General features: G+C 41.7%; 1 protein-coding gene across 4 annotated transcripts in view; it reads right to left on the bottom strand.

Annotated features, from left to right (window-relative positions):
* LOC138787136 (programmed cell death 1 ligand 1-like) overlaps positions 1-24,252 on the bottom strand; it is a 55,345-nt gene that overhangs the window by 30,930 nt on the left and 163 nt on the right. Inside the window, exons 2-6 of one of the 4 annotated variants that reach the window (XM_069964280.1) lie at positions 19,812-19,862; positions 17,945-18,045; positions 16,029-16,391; positions 14,618-14,893; positions 1,060-1,110 (exon numbers count right to left, since the gene is read on the bottom strand). In XM_069964280.1, the coding sequence (XP_069820381.1) occupies positions 1,060-1,110; positions 14,618-14,893; positions 16,029-16,391; positions 17,945-17,999 (745 nt within the window). In that variant the 5' untranslated portion in view covers positions 18,000-18,045; positions 19,812-19,862. Of the gene's footprint in view, positions 1-1,059; positions 1,128-14,617; positions 14,894-16,028; positions 16,392-17,944; positions 18,046-19,811; positions 19,863-24,252 lie in introns of those variants that run through there. The other 3 variants (XM_069964284.1, XM_069964282.1, XM_069964281.1) reach the window with 3 other exon arrangements.

The following is a 24,252-nucleotide window of genomic DNA, read 5'->3' as shown; positions in this document are numbered from 1 at the left end:
TATTTTTACTTTCCCTGCCCCTTTTTTTTTAATATAAGAAATGCCTTTTTCAACATTACTATGTACCAATGTCTGATGTCATGACTGTATATTTGTGGTTTTTATAAGTATTGCTATCACGGTCATTCAGCTTCTTGAATCTAATATTCTTTGGTCATGACAACTGTATTTCCCCTTTGTTTGTTTTGTATTACCCTCTTCACATTGGAGGAAACATACATGTGTACACAGTGTACAGGTTTCTGGCGAGTCAGACAACAGTAATCTTATCTGAAATACTAATTGTTTTCCACTTGTAGATGGATTAATTGCCCAGACGCATGATGCCAGCCTGATACAGGTCGATGGACTCACAGAAATGTATGTTGGGCTACATGAATGCTCGGCAGCACTTTGTTCATCAAACTGGTCCTCGCTATGAACATCCATGGCAGGAGGAGCTGAGGACAGAGATTAGAAGAGCATGCAAAGAATGGACCTCCACTGAACCACTGAACCAATCACTGGCTGCGGCAGTCCCGGCCTGTGATTGGCTGAGCAGCCTGTCAACTCAGACAGGCCGCTCTGAAGCTGGAACGCGCAGGACCTGGGGAGAAGAAGACCACAAGAGGAGTCCTGCAGCCTGGATAGGTAATGTAAATTGTCAGTCGCTGGCCATGCACCGCTATTACATGTAGTGTTGACACAACTATCAGCCGATGACATCGTTGTCATCGGCTGATCGTTGTATTTGTTCCACGGGATGATAGTTGGCTGAATCAGGCCGATTTGGCCGAATATCGGTCCGTGGAATAGGCCCCTTACATTTATCATCTGTATAATGGATAGGTAACAATTGTTACCAGTGGGATATGTCTATATATGTTACTTTTTCCACTTGCTGTACGACACAAGTTTTTAGCAGAGATCTTTAAAACACTGTCAAATTGAAACATGAAGTACAGAAATAAGCTTTGTTTACTGTATAAACTTAACTTTGTTTATGAAAAAAATGGGAAAACCCCATGAATGTATAAAGAAAACAGAAGTGTGTATTCAGAGAACTATTACTAATCTTACCATTTCTCTGTGGATATCTGTTATGATTTGATTCAAGGAGCTCTACAAGCCCTGGAAGTAAGAAAGTGCTGTCAAGTAAAATAATAGGAACAATGCATTTAACCCACCAGAATTATATACTGTATAACATATTTGTATTTTTTTTTAATACCAGGCATATGTGCAGTAGTATTTTGCACTTTCCATAGGATCCCATATACTGTATGTAGTATAATTTTTCGATATACAGGACACTGCATAATATATAGTACTAATACATTTACATTCTTGAATCACATATTATGGGGTTCTTTATATATGCTGTAGTCCCAGGCAAGAAAATAGGGGTACTTATATGTGATACAATCAGTTTTTACCCTTTCCTATATTATAAAATATGTTGTCAACTTGTCCAGCACATAGAAAAACCACTATGCAAACAGAACAGAAACTAACTGGACAAAGAACTTTGTTCTGATGAATATGTTCATGCAACTTAAAGGGGATTTTATTGTCCTAAAGACGTCAAATGTTTGAGCGTGCACTTCTTAGTTTTATCTAGTGATCAGTCAGCGTCGGAAGGCTCAGACTCCAACCAATCATAACTTTTTATATGTCTCTGCAATCTATTACATTTTCTTTAGCCCAGAGCCCAGGCTTTGCCAACACTTCTCCCTTTCTCCTCCCCCCCCCCAATGCCCACTTGCCCCCTCCCCCCCCCAAATTACACTGTCTTGATTATATAATCCTTTTTCCAAATCGACTCAGTTTTTACTATTTTGTTTTACCCTAGTATGATTTCTGTTGATTCAATATATGAGGCATTGCTACTATATATTTCTGTCTTTGTACCCTGTTTTTCAATGCATTGTTAGACCCTATGTAAACCCCTTCCCTGTGTATCTTTAAATGACATATGTTTATACTGCTTTTGCACTATTTAATGACTATGCTGGCAACAGAAAGCAGAGACCACAGATTTTCTTCATGAAAGGTCGTTACTGGTATGTGGTGGGGTGAGTTTACATTGAGGGCAGTAGAAGTTGAGCTAAACACATCAAAAGTACATCAAAAATAGTTTCATATAATCCTAAATTTAACTCATAAAAACAGCCAGATAGCTTGCAGTGCCCATATTTGTGTAGTGTCACATAGTGGCAGGGGAAATAATTTAGGTAGTTTCCTAAGTAAGAAAAACTCATTTAAGTGCTCTGGGGATTTACAGTGAAAGATTATAAGAGCAGGCCTACAATTTTACAACAGTCATATTAGGAAAAATAAAGGAATTGTATCCATATTTCCCATGTTTTTTTTGGAAGTTCAATAATTAAGATTGGAACATTGATGCTAAAAGAATAAGGAAAATGTAGGGATAAAATCTGATCTAATAAGTGAAATCTTATGAGTAGTTAAGAATGATAAAAGTAATTGGGAAGAGTGCATGGTAGTGAGTGAAGGGGTGTGCATCCTATATTAGAATGTAGTACTTTTTTGGTCCCATAGATTTAATGGTAATAAAGGTTTCAAATTAGGATGTAACCTCCAGTATTTCCTGGACAAAGAAGGGGAGGAGTATTTAGCAGCCAATGAGACCCCTACACCTCAGCAATGACGTTTCCGACACTTCTATGTGCTCTGCACCGATTGGCTGGCAAAAAGGCGCCCGAACGCTAACTCGAACGCTAACTCGAACGAACAGTAAAATGTTCGGTTCGGTTCGAGTTCGAGAAAATCGAGATGTTCAACTCGAACCTAACTTTTCTCGAACAGTTCGATCAGCACTACTTCTTAGTGGGACTATTCCTGGGAATATTTTACAATATATCATATTGTTGATCCATGAGCATCACCAGGACAGAGTGCTGACAATCTACTTCCCTCCAGAAACATGTGATATTTATGTGCAATTTACATATGTAGTGCCTTCACACGTACAGGATCCGCAGCAGATTTGATGGTGCAGATTTGATGCTGTTTCCAGTTATTTAGATCAAATCCACTGCGGATCTGCAGTATAAAATGCGCTGTGATACCGCATTATGGGGAGTATCCTGTCAATATCCAGTCAGCTTCTCGTAGCCCCAAATCAACTACCAAGAGGTAGTAACCCTCAGGAAGACTTCACCACAGGAGATCCATTTACCCCTGTATGTAGGGGCATAAAGTCCAAGGGGCTAAACCGTAACCACTGAATTTATTCACCTACATATCTATAGCTATATAGCGGTATCACACGAGGTGCCGCCTCCTTCCCTTCTCTTTTTTCCTTTCTCCATTATAACTGCATACAGCTGACAATTTACTTGGATTAAGCAGGCTTTGCAACGTTATCTACCCATGTCAAAGAGGTCGCTGGTAAATGTGTTCTTTATCATAATCATAACTTTGCTTTCCATTCTCTTAATTTTGCACAGTTCTTCTCGTATAAATCCTCCAGTGCCAGCTGTTTTGTGAGCAACAATAAGAATTATTATCTTAGTTTAATAACAGGAGTTAATTTCAGGTGAAGAGCATGATTATATAATAAGGTGGCATAAATATTTATATTGGGGGGCATGCCTAATACACCCCCGAAACCTGCCAGCATTTGGTTGTGTGTTCCACAATGCAATGTATTGTGGTATATTTTTGTAATACTTTGTTTTTTTTCCCAGTATTTTATGTAACATTGACCACCCTGTCCAGGCTCTGGAACACCACAGGTTTACAAAAGGTTCACTATCATGTCTTTTTCTGCAGCGCCTAGCATTGAGACTTCAGTTCTCCATCATAAAGGGTGGATTGTTGTGGCAGGGGTGTAAAGCATTCCCCAACCTGAAATAAGCTTGATTTATGGCTATGACTCAAGTCTCAGCTAAGGGTAATAAAGGCTATGACTCTTTTTAAAACTTCTGACTTTACATAGTGACATGTCAGAAGCTTTGAACTGGCCGTTTTAGGGATTGGTGGGGTGGGGGGTCTCTTTACTGGTCAAAAAATCTGACCTATAAAAAATCAAACTGGGACAGCACTGGAAAAAAATAAGAGTATTTAGATGGAGTGCACGTCTCACCGCACAGGACCCTTCCGTTTGGCTTCAATCCAATAGTAAATGTAGGAGACAGCACTTCTTGTGATTTTTTATTCACATCAGACGCGACGTTTCGGCTGGTACTTCAGCCGAAATGTTTTGAGAAAGGCTGAAGTACCAGCCAAAACGTCGCGTCTGATGTGAATAAAAAAATCACTTTTTTTCACAAGAAGTGCTGTCTCCTACGTTTACTAAAAAATCTGACCTGTCATTATAAAATGTCAGAATTTTTTTTAGAGACAGGTACCCTTTAAGCTAACACAGAAGCGGCAGGCCCATGGTGCTCAGAAAGAGAAGGGAAGGTAAGTGGCAGTGTAGATAGGGAAAACCCACACCTATCCAGATCTACCAGGCTCATCATATCTTCTTTACTAGCAACACCCATATGCTGAACAAGAAAGATGGCCTTTAGTGCAAATCAGACACTAAAAGGAAGTCTTGCTCTGATTTTAAGAAGATGCATGTGCAGTTTATTTATTCCTATTTGTTTACTATTTTTATTAGCTTTTAACCCCTTCGTGCTGCAGCTAGTTTGGGCCTTAATGACCAGGCTAATTTTTCAAAATCTGACCTGTCTCACTTTATGCTCTTATAGCTCAGTGATGCTTTAACGTATGCTAGCGATTCTGAGATAGTTTTTTCGTGACATATGGCACTTTATGTTAGTGGCAAAATTTGGTCACTACTTTGTGTGTTTTTTGTGAAAAACATCAAAATATCATGAAAAATTAAAAAAATTTGCATTTTATGAACTTTGAAATTCTCGGCTTCTAAAAAAAGAAAGTCGTAGCACATAAATTAGTTACTAAGTCACATTACCAATATGTCTTCTTTATTCTGGCATAATTTGGTAAACATATTTTACTTTTTTAGGGTGTTATGGGGCTTAGAAATTTATCAGCAAATTATCACATTTTCGTGAAACTGATTTTTTTAGGGACCAGTTCTTTTTTTAAATGGATTTAAAAGTCTGGTATCCTGAAAACCCCCATAAGTGACCCCATTTTGGAAACTACACACCTTAAAGAATTAATCTAGGGGTATAATGAGCATTTTAACCCTACAGGGGCTGGAGGAAAGTATTCACAATTAGGCAGTAAAAAAATAGAAAATTTAAATTTTCCAATAATATATACGTTTAGATTAAAGTTTCTCATTTTCAAAAGGAATATGAGACAAAAAGCACCCCAAAATTTATAAAGCAGATTCTCTTGAGTACAACGGTACCCCATATGTGGGCGTAAACCACTGTATGGGCACACAGCAGGGCTCAGAAGGAAGGGAGCGCCAATTAGCTTTTCCAATGCAGATTTTGCTGAAGAAGTTTCTGAGCGCCAGGTGCGTTTGTAGTGCCCCTGTAGTGTCAGCAGAGAGAAAACCCCCCATAAGTCACCCCATTTTGGAAAGTACACCCCTCAAAGAATTCATCTTGGTGTGTGGTGACCATTTTGACCCCACAGGTATTACAGGAAAGTATTCAAAAGAAGACAGTAAAAATGAAAAACTCGAATTCTTCCAATAATATGTTCGTTTAGTTTGAAATTTCTCAATTTCACGAGGAACAAGAGGAAAAAAGTACCCCAAAATTTGTAACGCAGGTTCTCCTGAGTACAATGGTACCCCATATGTGGGCATAAACCACTGCATGGGCACACAGGAGGGCTCAGAAGGCAAGGAGCGCCAATTAGCTTTTTCAATGCAGATTTTGCTGCAGAAGTTTCCGAGCGCCAGGTGCGTTTGCAGTGCCCCTGTAGTGCCAGCGGAGTAAAATCTCGCCATAAGTCACTCCATTTTGGAAAGTGCACCCCTCAAAGTATTCATCTTGGTGTGTGGTGACCATTTTGACCCCACAGGTATTAGAGGAAAGTATTCAAAAGTAGACAGTAAAAATGAAAAACTCAAATTTTTCCAATATTATGTTCTTTTAGTTAGAAATTTCTCAATTTCACGAGGAACAAGAGGAAAAAAGTACCACAAAATTTGTAACGCAGGTTCTCCTGAGTACAATGGTACCCCATATGTGGGCGTAAACCACTGTATGGGCATACAGGAGGGCTCAAAAGGGAAGGAGCGCCAATTAGCTTTTTCAATGCAGATTTTGCTGAAGAAGTTTCCGAGCGCCAGGTGCGTTTGCAGTGCCCCTGTAGTGTCCGCAGAGTAAAATCTCCCAATAAGTCACTCCATTTTGGAAAGTGCACCCCTCATAGAATTTATTTTGGGGTGTGGTGAGCATTTTGACCCCACAGGTATTTGAGGAAAGTATTCAAAAGTAGACAGTAAAAATGAAAAACTCGAATTTTTCCAATAATATGTTCCTTTAGTTTGAAATTTCTCAATTTCACGAGGAACAGGAGAGAAATGTCACCCCAATATATGTAAAGCAGGTTCTCCTGAGTACAACGGTACCCCATATGTGGGCATAAACCACTGCATGGGCACACAGCCGGGCTCAGAAGGGAAGGAGCGCCAATTAGCATTTTCAGTGCAGATTTTTCTGAAGAAGTTTCTGAGCGCCAGGTGCGTTTGCTGAGCCCCTGTAGTGTCAGCAGAATAGATTCCCCCCAAAAGTCACCACATTTTGGAAAGAGCACCCCTTAAAGAATTCATCTTGGTGTGTGGTGACCATTTTTACCCCACAGGTATTAGAGGAAAGTATTCAAAATTGGCCAGTAAAAATGAAAAACTCGAATTTTTCCAATAATATGTTGGTTTAGTTTGAAATTTCTCAATTTGACGAGGAACAGGAGAGAAAATTCACCCCAAAATCTGTAACGCAGGTTCTCCTGAGTAAAACGGTACCTCATATGTGGGCATAAACCACTGTATGGGCACACAGCAGGGCTCAGAAGGGAAGGAGCGCCAATTTACAGGAGCAAAACCGCAGCTAGTAATGGTTATTAGAATAGCGCAGTTACTAAAATAAAATTAAAAAAATGAGATTACAGGTAATGTGGGGTGGTTACGGGCAACCAGGGGTGGTTATGGGCAACCTGAGGTGGTTACAGGTAATCTGGGGTGGTTACGGACAACATGGGGTGGTCACGGGCAACCTGCTGTGGTTACAGGCAACGTGGGGTGGTTACAGGCAACGCGGGGTGGTTACGGGCAACGTGTGGTGGTTATGGGCAACGTGTGGTGGTCACGGGCAACCTGCTGTGGTTACGGCAACGTGGGGTGGTTACAGGCAACGTGGGCTGGTTACAGGCAACGTGGGCTGGTTACGGGCAACGTGGGCTGGTTACGGGCAACGTGGGCTGGTTACGGGCAACGTGGGCTGGTAACGGGCAACGTGGGCTGGTTACGGGCAACCTGCTTTGCTTACAGACAATCTGGGATGGTTACGGGAAACGTGGGGTGGTTACGGGCAACCTGCAGTGCTTACAGACAATCTGGGGTGGATACGGACAACGTGGGGTGGTTACGGGCAACCTGCAATGCTTACAGACAATCTGGGGTGGTTACAGGCAACGTGGGCTGGTTACGGGCAACCTGCAGTGCTTACTGACAATCTGGGGTGGTTACGGGCAATGTGGGGTGGTTACGCGCAACCTGCAGTGCTTACAGACAATCTGGGGTGGTTACGGGCAACGTGGGGTGGTTACGGGCAATGTGGGGTGGTTATGGATAAACTGAAGTTCTTATAGGCAATCTGGGGTGGGTACCTGTAATCTGACATGGGCACCGCAATCTGGAGGGGGTCATTGGCAATTTGGGGTGGTCAGAGGCGACGTGTGGTGGTCAGAGGCGACGTGTGGTGGTCAGAGGCGACGTGTGGTGGTCAGAGGCGACGTGCGGTGGTCAGAGGCATCGTGGCGTGGTCAGAGGCATCGTGGCGTGGTCAGAGGCATCGTGGCGTGGTCAGAGGCAACGCGCGGTGGTTACGTGCAATCTGGGGGGGGGGTTACATGTAATCTGGCATGATTACGGGGAACCTGGGGGGGTTATGTGCAACCTGGAAGGGTTACAGACAATCTGGGATTGTTACTGATAAACTGAAGTGCCTATAGGTAATCTGGGGTGGGTACATGTAATTTGGAGTGGTTACGGGCAATCTGGAGGGGGTCACTGGCAATTTGCGGTGGTTACGGGCAACGTGCGGTGGTTACGGACAACGTGCGGTGGTTACGGACAACGTGCGGTGGTTATGGGCAACGTGCGGTGGTTACGGGCAACGTGCGGTGGTTACGGGCAACGTGCGGTGGTTACGGGTAATTTGGGGAGGGGTTAGGGGTAATTTGGGAGTAAACTGCAATTATTACTATAATAAAAAGTGTGTGTTTTATTTTTTTGTATGTTTGTCACTTTTTGTACTTTATACATTCATTTTCACTGTATTACTATGATTACTGTGATATTTTCTATCTCAGTAATCATAGTTCAGTGACAGAGACCAAATTGGTCTCTGTCACTTTAAATTTTCTGAGTTGGCTGGTTGTGAAGCGCATGCGCACTTCATAACCAGCCAGGACGTCGAGGAGGAAGGAGCTCCAGGAGCAGGTAACGTATATGGGGAAGGGGGGGGGGTGACTGGGGGACGGGGGTGACAGGGAGGGTGGGGGGCGACTTGGGGGGTGGGGGGACATCACTTTTTATCCCCTGTCACCAATCATTTATGGTGACAGGGGATAAAAAGTGTCGGGAGCACATGGCACAAGCGATCAGCGGTATATAGTATATACCGCTGATCGCTTGTACCGGGACCCCACAGGGGGGTCCCCGATGACTGCCCCATGCTCTCCGCTACCTCCGGTGGCGGAGAGCATGGGGCTTTCATTCATTTTAACTTTTTAATCGCTGTGAACCGACGTTAGTCGGTTCACAGCGATGGCGGCGGCCATCTTGGAAATGATGGCCGCCGGGGGAGGGGGGTTAGTTATCGGGGCACTAGGGGGGTCTGATCTGGGGTCTGATATACACTTATTTCATCTCCCCCCGCCGTAGATTAACGGCGGGGGGAGATGAAAGGCGGCGGCGGCACCGGTAATCCCCTTTACCGACGGCCGCCGCTATAACGTTAATAGCGGCGATCGTCGGTAAGGGGGGGGGGGGGGGCCGGGACGGACCTCACACACTGCCCCAACCCCTCAGCTACCTCCGGTAGCCGGGGGGATGGGGTGGGGGCCGTCCCGGCCCCGCAGCCTTATTCTCTGCCATCGCCGTAAAAAGCTGATGGCAGCAGAATAAGGACCATTAGTGACCGCCGTAGAAAGCCGTATCGGCGGTCACTAAGGGGTTAAAGATTTACAACAACAGCCATTAGATGCTGTTGACAGAGGAAAAGCCATTGGCTCCTAGCCCCTCAGCTACTCTTCCAAGCCACAGGCAGTTTTAAGCTTGTAGCCTTGAAGAGGCTGGCAGCACCGAATGGGAAAAAGAACCTGCTGCTTAACAGAAGAACAGGGAGAAGGTATGTTTCTTGGAGGACCTACCTACCTAATGGGGAAAACTACTTTTAAATTGGGGGCACCTACTTACTAGAGTAAGCTACCCACCCACAGGGGAACCTACCTAATGGGGAAAGTACCTACCTATTTGGGGGACCTGTCTACTAACTGGGGGAACTACCTACGACTAGGGGCACCTACCTATTGAAACTACCTACCTACTGGGGGGGGGGTTATCTACCTACTAAGGACACATACCTAATGGGAGGACCTACCTAATGGAGAAAACTACTATCTACCTATTGGGAAACCTACCTACCTAATGGAGAAAAATATCTAACTACTGGAAGAACCTGCCTACTCAGAGGACCCACCTACTAAATAGGGAAATGTACCTTCTGCGGGGAAACTGTTTGCCTATCTGGGGTGACCTACTTACTGAGGGACTTTATTTTCTACTAGGGGAACCTACCTACATAATAGAGGGGAACCTACCCCCAACTCATCTATCTTTTCTCCCAACCACCTTACCTATCCAATCCACTAATGCCTAGTACCATTGTGGGTAATATGGATAGGAAAACATATGGAGGGTACTGGAAAACTGAGGAGCCTAAGAAGCCTTGATGCCCCAGGGGGTAATGCACCAAGGATTTCACTGTATTGAGTGCTAGCAGCTGACAGTGTCTTCTTTGGCTGGTCTCTCTGAAATCAGTGATCTGTTTGCCATATTGATGGTAGTCTGGGTCAGATGGGGAAGTAAAGGAAAGAAAACAACCTTAAGCAACTGTGGTTGGGGGTCGTAAGCCACATTCCAGGTGTACCTTTGTCATATATGATGTTCTACTGATTTGCACAGTTTTTTTAAAATACATTTTGATATTGTTTATGTTGTTGTCAGAGACTGACATTAGAAAGAGAAATGTACTAAAAATAACTAATGTAACAATCTGTGATGTGGTTGTATCCAATGGCTCAAGCGGTCACATGAATTTGGTTAATGTCATTTTCACTCTGCGCCAACCAACCAATTTTTATTTTTATTTTTTTAATTAACTGTTTATAGATTAAAAATGTATTGCCCTTGGCGAATATCTTAAAGCGCAACTATAAAATATTTTGACCATTCAGTTTTAGTTAGCTTAGGTCATGATAAGACTTTTTGCAATATACATTAATAACCTAAAATGAACAGTTTTTTAAATACATAAGGCTGACTATGCCCTTACAGCCCTCTCTGGCTGTGACTTATTTCTGCATTCCTGCTGGACACGCCCCCTCCCTGCAGATCCATCCTGAGTGTACGGACTCTGACAGGAGGATCAGATAACAGCCCTGACACAGACATAAACAAAACCTCCTCCACCTCCTAGCAGGACGTTCTCCCCCCTCCCCTCACAGAGGTGACTAAGCAGAGCTGAGGGTGTTGTGTGTGAGGAGCAGCAGAGGGGAAAGGCTGGATGGAGGGACAAGTGTATCCAGTGCCACCATCACTCCAATGTACTGCATGAGGGAGAGTGGATGAGTCACTGAGGGGAGGACTACAAGTCCCAGCACAACACAGCTGTAGTCCTTCCATAGTACATATAACATTCACTATCAGATGTCTGCAGCAGGTGCCCCCACCTCCAAGGCTGACATTATCCTACAGTGTAATTAGAGCATATGACTGTATCTAATCCCAATGTGTGTGATACCATCTGCTGGGGCTCTGGATCTAATCTTACATTGTCTAAGCTATTCCAAAGAAAAGAGAAAGGGTGGCACATCCACAAATAGTTAGATGTATAATAAAAATATTAAGCTGTACTCCAAACCATAAGTAATCAAATAATCTTTATTAATGTACAAAGAACAGGTGCAAAACAAACAGATTAAAACCATTTAAAAACCACAAAACACATACACGGAACCGTGCAAAATAGGCACCGGCCCGGGAAGTACCCCGACATTTATAAATATAAAGACCCCTTCTATGACCTCTATGACGTTACAAACTGCAATGCAAACAAATACCTAACATATAATATGTACAGTAGTGTAGATTAGTCAGTAGTGAGTCAATACAAGACAAGAAGTAACAGAAGGCAAATGTAGCCAAATAAGCCCATATAGTAAGGGTAAATATCACCATAGAAGGGAGTCCATGTCGGGGTCCAAGAATCCCCACGCGTTCCGTCTCAAACACGAGACCTTGAGAAAGTCTTGTGTTTGAGACGGAACGCGTGGGGCTTCTTGGACCCCGACATGGACTCCCTTCTATGGTGATATTTACCCTTACTATATGGGCTTATTTGGCTACATTTGCCTTCTGTTACTTCTTGTCTTGTATTGACTCACTACTGACTAATCTTCACTACTGTACATATTATATGTTAGGTATTTGTTTGCATTGCAGTTTGTAACGTCATAGAGGTCATAGAAGGGGTCTTTATATTTATAAATGTCGGGGTACTTCCCGGGCCGGTGCCTATTTTGCACGGTTCCGTGTATGTGTTTTGTGGTTTTTAAATGGTTTTAAAGGGAACCTGTCACCCCCCGTACCGGGGTGACAGGCTCCCGACCCCCCGTTAGAGACCCCTATACTTACCTAATCCCGCCGGGTCCCGCTTCTGGAGGTGGTCGGGTCCCGGAGATCTCAGCCGCTGCAGCCCGGCGCGCGCGCTGAGAGATGAGTCCAACGCCCATAGAGAATGACAGGAGAGTCCAGCGCTCCGTCATTCTCTATGGGTGTTGGACTCATCTCTCAGCGCGCGCGCCGGGCTGCAGCGGCTGAGATCTCCGGGACCCGACCGAATCCAGAAGCGGGACCCGGCGGGATTAGGTAAGTATAGGGGGCTCTAACGGGGGGTCGGGAGCCTGTCACCCCGGCACGGGGGGTGACAGGTTCCCTTTAATCTGTTTGTTTTGCACCTGTTCTTTGTACATTAATAAAGATTATTTGATTACTTATGGTTTGGAGTACAGCTTAATATTTTTATTATACATCTAACTATTTGTGGATGTGCCACCCTTTCTCTTTTCTTTGGCATAGCTTTTTCTTTCTTTTAGTGGGTGTATCTAGTAGTATGCCAAATTGGGTAGAGCACCCCTTTATATATTTTTTCTGATTTAAGTAGTGCCTTGTCCCTTCCTTTCCTTTTTGTAATCTTACATTGTGATACTGTATGCTGGGGCTGTATCTAATCCTGCTATGTGTGATACATCTGCTGAGGTGCTGGTCAGTGAATGGAGGGACTCAGCCAGGGAGATGAGGGATAGGCCATGCCCACTTTCTCTCAGCCAGAAGAAAAAATCATTTATTCCTCTGAGCCAAACAACTGGTGATATCTCAGCGAGCGCACATGCTATCAGCGCAGTTTAGGGCTATTTTTAAAAGGTAACACGAGGGCTTTTTATTTGAGGAATTTCATTTTTTGGCTACTGAAATTATAGTTGCGCTTTAAAGATTATAGCTTGCAAAATAAGGATTACTTCTTGGTGTTTCTAATATATAATAATTAAAATAACAACAAAGACTTAAGATGGTGCTTTTTTCTTACTGAGCCCTGTCTTGGGCCCAGGCAGAAAATGAATGTGTCATGTGGGCTTTTTTCTTATCAGATAAACCTTTATCACTATGAATGTGCTGTATTTCTTCAGTAGCACAATCTGGGCACAACATATAAAGCACTGAAATGGCATAACTGAACAATACCCAATGTGCATTACATTCAGTAAAACACCTGTGGTGTCAGCATGCTCACTAAAACCTTAGATGAATGCCTTAAATGGTGTAGTACTTTCTAAAATGGGTTCTTCCCTGGGAGGTTTACATTGTACTGATATATCAGAGGATCTATAAACACACACGGTGTTAAAAACAATTTCAGCAATATCTGTTCTCTAGTATGTCCCTTTCCTTTTAAAGTGTGTCTTTCGTTATACAAAACTTTTGAAATGTCGAAAGTTTTGATCAGTCTGGGTCTGAGTGTTCAGACCTGTACAGATCGGGAGATAGAGCGGGAAGAAGTAGCGCTGCAGCGCGTCCACTCTCCGCTCTGATTTTTTTTTAAAAGAGCTGGACTTATAATGGGCTCTATGGAGCGCAACTCTTTTTTTAAAACTCAGAGCGGGGAGAGGATGCACTGCAGCTGTGGTCTTCTCTTGACTGTATCTCCCAATCGGTACGGGTCTGAACACTCAGACCCGCACAGATCAAAACTTTTGTCACTATGACATGTCAAAAGTTTTGTATAACGACAGGTACACTTTAAGCCTGCCATGTGGCCAGACAGTCATTTCCAACCACATTTAGAGTATTGTTGTATTTAGAACTAATTTTGTAAAAAATAAAAATAAAAAAATAGTTCCTCTGGGGGTGGAGATTTAAAACTATACATATGTGAATAATATTATCAAGAATTACCTCAGCCACATGTCTTTACAGCGTAAGGCTATGTTCACACTACGTAAGTGTCGTAATAATCACGGCCGTGGTAAAAACAGCAGTGATTATTACTGAACTTACCTAGTGCACAAAGTATACACTCCAGGCAGGATCCCTAGGGGGGGCCGCAAAAAACCTGACATGTCAGTTTTCTGTGGCCGCTACTCATAGAATAGCGGCCGCAGAAAATCTGTCAGTGCACACAATGGAGCGTGCGGCTTCAGCCGCATGCTCCATTATGTGCAGCCAGGAATTTGGATGTGGGCACACACTGATGCGACCGCATCCCAATTCAGTGGCAGTGAAGATCATCCGGGATGATCTTCTCTGACATCAGCCATTCCGTGACCCGGCCAGGTCATGGAACGGCTGGTGTCTTACGCTGTCGGAACATGACCTAAAGCTGTGTTTACACTACCGTCAGAGGTTTCGCCAGTAGTTCTGTCACATTTGACTAAAATAATAGTGCAGAATGCAGGGTTTTCCTTACTGTGTCAAAATGGCAGACACCACAACGGAACCTTTGGACCCCACCTCGGGGGTTTGCTGACACCATGTTATAACAGAAACCATGACATTAGTGTGAGCACAGCCCAATATATATGCTTTGAAAAAGGAACATTTCATGTCACACCCATTCAGTTGCCCTTTAGATTTGCTTATAGTAAATGACAGTATTATAGTCTCAGAAAGTACCTGAATACTTCAGCGAAGCTTCTGTCTCCTCACTAAGTGCTTTGTTCCAGAACACACAGTTGTAGCTTTTATTCATGTCTACTCCTTTGATCGTGCTTCTTATTTTATAGAATCCATCTGTAGTCTGATTTTGGGATGTATTTACGGGTAAACTGATATTAACCCCATTTTGTTTCCAATATACCTCTGCCTCTGGAAAACCTGAAGACTCGCAGGTCAAAGAGATTTTATTGTCTTCTAATATGTTAGAAGAAGTCTCAATGTTACTGTAAGATGCTATAATGAAAAGAATTGCAAAAAATATAATATACATTACACAATATGTACCAAGCAATGTGGTTGTTTGCTCCTTAATATGTCATGCATCTCCACACAACTGTACCCAGCAATGAGTCAATAACATGTATTTGTCATCAGACAAATTGTCTTTTAATATAAAGTCTGTTTGCCGTAGAAGTGTTGTCATAGCTATTAAATTTGAAGGTGTTTTCCAGTCTTACAATCTTATTCTCTAGCAAGATAATGACACTAAACATACAGCCAATGTTATTAAGAACAAGGGGTCCTGGAAGTGATGATATGGCCTCCACAGAGCCCAGATCTTAAAGGGGTTGTCCAGCGAAAGTATTTTTTTTTTTCAAATTAACTGGTGTCATAAAGTTATATAAATTTGTAATTTACTTTTATTTAAAAATCTCAAGTCTTTCAGTACTTATTAGCTGCTGCATGTCCTGCAGGAAGTGTTGTTTTATTTTCAGACACAGTGCTCTCTGCTGACCTCTCTGGCCGAGACAGGAACTCTCCAAACACTTCCTGCAGGAAATACAGCAGCTGATAAGTATGGAAAGACTTTTTAAATTACAAATCTATATAACTTTCTAACACCAGTTGATTTGAAAGAAAAAGATTTTGTCTAGACAACCAATTTAACATTATTGATTATTCAAAGAGAGAGAAGGACTTGAGAAAGACTACGTTCACAGAAGATCTGTGGTTACTTCTCCGAGATGTCCCTGCCATGTGTATCTATGTGCAAGTTACTTTGAAGAACTGATGCTGTTTTGAAGGGAAATGGTGGACATACCAAATATTCATTTGATTTAGATTATTTCCTGTTTATTCATTTTGCCTTCATTCTTACTATGCTGCATGGTTCCATACCTGCCTAAAACTTTTAAACAGCACTTTTTTTGGATAATAACTGAGAAATATATCAAACTATATATATATATATATATATATATATATATATATATATATATATACAGTACATATATGTCAATTTCCTGTTAGTGATGCCTGGCTATTATAGCAATATCGTTCCCTCATCAATGGCAAATATGGGATTGTCCTCTTTTAGGAAGTCATTGGATCAAAGTCTTGGAAAAATGCAACCTAGCAGACAACTAACCTTGAACAGAAAGCCTTATCTCCTGGTAATCAGATCCACCAAGCTCTAGAGCACATACATATGTTCCTGCATCAGTGAGTTTCACTTCTTTTATTTTCAGAATGGCCATCCCATTTTTTAGCTCTTCGATTACCATACTTGCTCTTCCTTTATATAAGTTCTCTTGGCTTAAAACATCTACTCTTCCATTGGTAAACCTTGTCACTTGTCTTGCATTATCGTGCCTTGTGGGATAATGTTTCCAGAACACTTTAAGTTTATTTAGGTCATCTTCTTTTGGCACTGGAAACTTGCATACCATTTCTACTGTGTGCCCATAACTTGCTGTGTAAAATATCTTTGGTGCTGTTACTACAAATAATGCTAAAGTGGAAAAAAAAACAAAATATAGAGAAATATTATAATTCTTGTAGTATTTACAAGTCTACACTAGTTACGTTATCAAATAAAGCCACACAGTATACAAACACTACAGATCAGATATTTCATATCGTGAATAGAGATGAGCGAACCTCGAGCATGCTCGAATCCATCCGAACCCGATCGTTCGGCATTTGATTAGCGGTGGCTGCTGAAGTTGGATAAAGCCCTAAGGCTATGTGGAAAACATGGATACAGCCAATGACTATATCCATGTTTTCCAGACAACCTTAGAGCTTTATCCAAATTCAGCAGCCACCGCTAATCAAATGCTGAACGATCGGGTTCGGATGGACTCGAGCATGCTCAAGGTTCACTCATCTCTAATCCTGAAACATTACGTTTTGCAACATGTTTGCTGTTATGTAAGAGATTTTCTAAGGAAACCTGTTAGGATAGAAATTCACTAGAGATGCGCACTCAATATTTGCCCAAATGGATGATAGTTACAGGAAGCACGTGGAGGTTTCTATGAAGCTTATCTATATTTGCAGAGTGATCTTTACTCTAGATAATAGTGTATAGAAGACACTTGTTTTCTAAAACTATGGCAGACTGCCACTTGCCACTTGCCAAACTCCACAAATCACATGATTAGGACATGTCTTACTGATAATAGAATTTGTGTGGTAAAACTCCTTTAACTTCAATCCATGTACGCTTCCATGTTTGGATGAAAAATGTAATAAAGTAATCATCAAAACAATCAAAGTTGTGGCAAAGTCATAGAATAAAGAACAGGTCCTGAAAGTTGTTGTTTTAGAACTGATGACTATACATAGCATAGTATAGATAGCCATATTTTCATTGTGTTACAGAAACCTAAAAAAGCATTGGGATGTGAAATATTTTCCTTTCTCACACAGGCTGCATGCATTGCAATAGTCATGCATCTTGTAAAATGTATCTATTATTAAAAAAGGGTAAACAGCTGTGACTGTCTGTCTAACCATTTTCTATATACATATGTATTGCTCTATATGGCTATGTTCGCAGCTTTGTTGGAGCTTCTGTTCGTGTCCTCAGATTCTATTTAAATTACCAGACGGAAAACCTTTTTTTTCCCACTTACGGCGCCTATAAACCTTCAATAACTCTCATCTGAGAGACTTTCCTGTCTTGTCCATTCTGTCAGGATAAAGTATATGGGGGCCCTACTAAATCTCCACTTACAGATGATGTCCGTGGAGATGGGGGTGAGGTGTAATGGAATTTCACTGCCCCACTCACATGATGTTGGTGCAGATTTTAGAGACCCCATATACTTTATATTGAAGGCACAACCATTGGTGAAGGTTTTGGCTGACATCAGTAGGAAGTTTTAGAATTAAAATGACAGGAACTAGACAGAAACCTGATGGAACCCCATCTGTTGGTATCCGTCATGCATTGGACTGCTCTGTTCAATCCTCCTAAATGGAATATGCAACAAATCCACAAATCTTGGAAAACCAATTGAATAAAAAAAGAAAATAAATGTACGAAAGGACACTTACCTAGAATTGACTGAAAGCCCAAAAGTATAAGCAGGAAAAGCTGTATGCACAACATGCTTTATCTGGACCAATAAACCCTGGTAGACATATACAGCTCCAATCTGTTGATATAAGTAGGAAAAATCTAAGGCAATGTGCACACACAGTATATTGTCCCTCATTTTGGTCCTTATTTTGGTCAGTATTTTATCCAAGTTTCCCTGTTTTTGATGCAACTTCAACATCAGAAAATGAACTATTGTTTAAATCACATTTTATGTTAAACATATTTTCACAGGCAGTGACCCCTGAACAGCTATTCTGCTAGTTTTTGGCTGTGGTTCAAAAAAAGAACCGCGCCACTGGCATTCTTGGACCGGTGTCGGTCTGTTTATGTAAAAAAAACAAAGCGATGTACCTAGTGGTACATTCGCTTTAAACGGCAGCAACTGCAGTTGTCAGCCGCAATTATTGAGGAATCTTTAGGGTCTAATTTACAGTCCGCTATTTTTCATTAGCACTACGCAAATTTCCATCCATATTGAATCCGTATGTTTTGTTGATCTGCAAAAATGAAAAGGTGTGGTTAATAATAATCTAGTCACTATTTGTGGATTGCAGATGCGTATTTATGCAGATCATTGCATCCACAAAAATACGGATCCCATAAGGTTCTCTTGGTGTGTGTGTGGAAGATTTTCAGTCTGCACTAGGGCCTGTCCTTTTTTTTTTGCAGTACGGATCACAGCCCTGTGCGCAACTACGGATGTGGGAATGGGATCCTATTTTCTGTCCGTAACTGTAGATAGAATTGCGGATGTGTGAATAGGGCCTAAAGGTTAGTGTCTACCAGCTAGGTAGTATCCACCGCCTCTTTAAGACCGACTTTGATACCATCCCTTTAATAGCTAATTTGGCCCAGGCCCTTTAAGAGCGACCTTGATACCATCCTTTTAAGAGTGACTTATGTACTGTCCCTTTAAGAGACCAACTTTGGTACTGGACCTTTAAGAGCAACTTTGATACCGTCACTTTATGAGCAACTTTGGTACAGTCCCTCTAACAGTGACTTCAATACCTCCCCTTTAAGAGCAACTTTGGTACCATCCTTATATGAGCTAATTTGGCTCTGGCCCTTTAAGAGGGAATTTGGCCCCTGCTCTTTAAAAGCAACTTTGGTACTGCTCCTTAAAGAGTGACTTTGGTACTGTCTCTTTAATAGAGAATTTGGCCCTGGCCCTTTAAGAGCGACTTTGGTACTGGCCCTTTAAGAGCGACTTTGGTACTGGCCCTTTAAGAGCAAATTTGGCCATGGCACTTTAAGAGCAAATTTGGCCATGGCACTTTAAGAGCGACTTTGTTGACGGCCCTTTAAGAACGAACTTAGTACCGGCCCTTTAACAGCAACTTTGGCCCCGGCCCTTTAGGAGCACCTTTGGTGCCGTCTCTTTAAGAGCGACTTTGGTGCCAGTACTTTAACAGCTAATTAGGTACCGGCCCTCTAAGAGCGATTTTCATACTGACTCCTTAACAGTGACATCTACAGCAGCCTTATTGCTCGGTCACCATGACAATCATGTGGAAATCTGTATTTATGTCAGTGAAACAAAATTGATGGAAGGACCTTGAATCTTCTAGATCTTCTATTGGCCAATAGTGGACATGTGACTATGTGGATGTTGTCAGGCATTGACTGACAAGACCTACGTGTTTCTATTGGCTGCTACATTTCAGCTATTTGCATATGTGCTGTGATTGGCTGTTAGTGCTCTTCTGTGTGGCTGTTTCTGCTGGCATTATTTCCTATGGGAAATTTTGAGTCTGTAAACGTAAAACTTAAAAACGACAAATCCGATCAAAACTAAAAATACTTAAATACTTAGCACACCTCTTACTGCCAGGGCAAAGCCGTTCGGGCTGTATTAATCTCAGAAGAGAGCTGGAAGAAGAAGAAGAATACAGATTACAATATAGTGCCTCCACTGTTTTTGCTGTGACCAGATCCTGTGGTAGACTGTTCCACAGATTCTCATGGTAAAGAAGAACTTCATTAAAACAGGGGTTTACTGTAGCTTATTCTGCAGTAATACTTCTTTAAAAAAAAGATAAAATCATAGATTACAGCTAAAAAGCATATGACTCTGCAGTTCATCTGCCAGTAAACAAAACAGCACTGGCTGATTAATCAGGGAATTTCCGAGTACTTCCTTTCAAAATAACTAATAGAAGCTTTCATCACAGTCACAAGTTTAAAGCAGCACTCTAACCTTTCTATACAGTTCAATCCACTGCAAGCAAATTTTATAACACTTAAGGCCCTTTTATAGGGAATGATGATCAGTCGAAAAAGAGATCATTGTCTCATATAAGGGCATGTATAGGTATTCTCATCTCATAAATTGATGGCATTTGTTGGCTGATCTCTGTGCCTTTTAGGGTGCTCTTACACACTGCAGTTATATTGTAGATTTTCTCAGGTTTTGTGATGCAGCCAAAATTAGGTGTAGATTATAATGATTTAGATCAGACGTGTAAAACTCAGACCCTCCAGCTGTTTTAAAACTACAATTCCCATCATGCCTGGACAGCCAAAGCTAAAGCTTTGACTGTCCAGGCATGATGGGACTTGTAGTTTTGCAACAGCTGGAGGGCCTGAGTTTGACATCCCTAATTTAGATAATATAATGAATAGATGCTACTTCTTCTCCACTCACCAGGAGTGGGTTAAAGCCACTCTGTACCCACAATCTGTCCCCCCCAAACCACTTGTACCTTCGGATAGCTGCTTTTAATCCAAGATCTGTCCTGCGGTCCGTTTGGCAGGTGATGCAGTTATTGTCCAACGGTCGTGGCCTAGATTGTTTATGCATTAGGCTCTGTCCCTCCTCCCGGCCCTCTTTATCATTAGGAATGCTCCAGGCAGATTGTCTCCTATTCCCCACCTGTGTCAGCCCTGCACATGGGTTGGATGGTTGGGCAGCTGTGCAATGTTTAGCATGGAGAAAATGTTCTAGTGGCATTCCTAATGATGAAGAGGGTGGGGAGGAGGGACGGAGGGGTGGTGCAAAGTTAGGGCACAGATATTTTAAGCCACGCCTGTTAGGCATGGGGCTGCAAGTTTAAAAGTTGTTTTTTAGGACAATAACTGCATCACCTGCTGAACGGACCCCAGGACAGATCTTGGATTAAAAGCAGCTATCCGAAGGTACAAGCGGTTTGGAGGGTCAGATTGTGGGTAAAGAGTCGCTTTAAGAAAGAGTAGAAGAAGGTTCTAGTGTTAAAAGTGTCACTGTCGTTATAACTTTCAAAATCTAAGTCAACAGTAGATGTGATATAAGGCAAGTTTGCAATATACATTCATTATTTTTTTTTTTTTATCATGCTATAAAACAAATCTGAACTTAACAGAAATCCAGGTCCAGTCTCCTGAAGGCAGATTTTCTTACTTGTGCTGGTTAAAAAACAAAAACAGACTAAACACAGGAAGTCCCTCTAGTACAGAGAGTCACAGGTCAATGTGTCCGTCAATCACATGACTGCCTTTTCTGTGAGCGCTCCGATGGCCTTGAAAACACTAGACTTCCTGTTTTCTTACTCTTTGAGAAAAAAAGAGTCAGAAAACAGGAAGTGCCATGTTCTCCATGATAACTAAAAAATAAAATAATGAATGTAAATTGCAAACTTGCTTTATATCACATCTACTTTTAGTTAAGATTTTACAAGTTATAACGACAGGTACACTTTAATATTATCTAAATCATTATAATACACACCTGGTAAACCAATTTTTTTTGTTTTGCTTGGAGCCCTGGTCCTGACATATTGGCCTTTTGGGATTGGGGTTGGCATGAAACATTGCTTACTCAAGCCATTAGCAGCCACGTGGTGTTCTACCCCAGTTGCTGATTGGTTGAATGGGCAATGTCTCATGCCAACCCAGTTGCTGGAAAGGCTGTGCATTGGGACTGGGACTCAATGACAGTGTAGCAAGGAGGGTAAGTATACAATATTTTGTTTTGCCCTGCTTGAACACATTTTTTGAAAAGAAAAACTATTTCCCTGGACAACCCCTTTAAACCGAAGGTACAGCATTTTTTTTTACATTATCCTGACGGCACCAGTGCAGTGATCCCGGTGGCACAGTCCTTTTTTTAAAACGCACCTGGTTTCCTTTGCTCTGTGCCAATCTCTTCTTGCGCACTGGCTCGGCTCTATGCAATAAAGGCAGGCCTGGCACCCCCCAGTGTAATGAAATTCCCTCCCCTTGGTGACACACCAGGTTTGATTCTAATGGAGGCATGTCACAAAGGGGATATAGTCACACTGGGGGCCCCAGGCCCTCCTCCAGTGTATACAGCAGGGCCATTGCACAAGAAGAGAATGGCACCAAGCCCCGGAAACCAGGCAGTGTTTTGAAAAAGGGGGCGCGCCACCGGGATCACTGCACTAGTGCCAACAGGATATTGTAAAAAAAAATGTCTTTAACCCTTTAACAACGGATGACGTACATTTACGCCATCTTGTCGCTAGGGTAGTTCAGAGGGTGGCCGTGCTGTGACCCCGCTCTGAACTGCCATGATCCTGACTACTATCTGCAGCCCGTGACCGCGGCTATTAACGGGCACGGCCGATCACAGCTAAATCCAGCAAAATTGTAAATTGGTCGCATTAAATCCAGAAAAACTGTAATAAAAAGCAATCAAAAAGTCGCATATAAGCAATCAAGGTACCGATAGAAAGTACACCTCACACAGCCCCATAGACCAAGGGATAAAAGCGCTAAAAGCCCTGGAATAGAGCAATTTTAAGGAACGTTTATTTTCAGTAAAAGGTTTTATCTTTTTAAAAGCCATCAAATGATATAAAAGTTATGCAAGTTGCATATCATTTTAATTGCATCGACTTGAGGAACATATATAACATGTCATTTTACCATAGGATGAACAACATAAAAATAAAGCCCCCCCAAATAAAAAGATTATTTTTCTTTCAATTTCACTGCGCATATAATTTTTTTTTCTGGTTTCACAGCATATTTAATGCAAAAATTAAGTCTGCCATTGCAAAGTAAATTTAGTGGCACAAATAATTAGGGCTCATATGGGTCTGTAGGGGAAAAAATACAAGTGCTATGGCCTTTTAAACACAAGGAGGAAAAAACGAAAATTGTCTCCGTCATTAAGGGGTTAAGGCACATTCACACAGCATGATAAGAGACTTTTGATGGGAAGTATGTGACAATTATAAATAGTAAGCATATATAATCAGCATATATAATTGACTATACCGGGAACACTACAATGGATGCTTCAAGCTGTAAATCATACACGCCATAATAATGAAACTGTACGGGTGGCATTTCTCATCATGTACAGTAATATACTAGCATTTGGGATCTGGTAACACCCACATTTGGGAGGATTTCTGTTTTATAAGGTTTCAGATTAAATTTCAAAAATATAAAATTTCCCTTTTATTAAAACTTAAAGGGGTAGGGCAGCGTTTAACATTTATTCACTAAATAACACACATTACAATGTTATACAACTTTGTAATGTGTGTTATTTAAGTGAATGGCCCCTTCCCCATATTCCCCCCACCCCAGAAGTGCGGTGCATTATACTCAACGACTCCGGCCGCCATCTTGGGTCGACGACGTCAGATGACGTTGTCGACCCCAGATGGTGGCCGGGGCGGGGTCGACAGTAGTGGAGTAAGTATACTGCACCACACTTCCGGTGTGGAGGGAACACGGGGAAAGGGGCCATTCACTTAAATAACGCACATTACAAAGTTGTGTAACTTTGTAATGTGTGTTATTTAGTGAATAAATGTTAAACGCCGCACTACCCCTTTAATGGACTGACCCACTTACAAAAAGTCTCTATTTGTGGCAGTTTTGAAATACTGAAAGAAATTTTTTAAGTAACTACTCCAAATATCCTGTTTGTGTAACATTTACTATATACTGCATAAGTCATCAAAATGTGAAGGAAATAACAGAAAGAAAGCTAAGATCAGGACACCAATATCTGCAAGTTACATAGATTAAAAAAATAAATAAATAGAACGTAGCATAAAAATTATTGGTTACTTAGTACCTAGTAATTACTTGATCTTGTATTGTTTCTGTTTGTCACCCCCCCCCCCCCCCCCCCATCTTTTGTAAAGTGCTTTGGAATTAAGGGCACTCTATAAATAAAAGTAATAATAATAATAATAATAATAATAATACAGACTAAATTGGAAGCTCCTGGTCCCCAGAACAAAATCTATCTATCTATCTATCTATCTATCTATCTACAGTATCTATCTGTAACAAAACTGAC

This window comes from Dendropsophus ebraccatus, chromosome 3 (assembly GCF_027789765.1).
Source record: "Dendropsophus ebraccatus isolate aDenEbr1 chromosome 3, aDenEbr1.pat, whole genome shotgun sequence".
NCBI lineage: Eukaryota > Metazoa > Chordata > Amphibia > Anura > Hylidae > Dendropsophus > Dendropsophus ebraccatus.
Note: the sequence above shows the minus strand (reverse complement) of the source record. Positions and strands in the feature narration are given on the sequence as shown.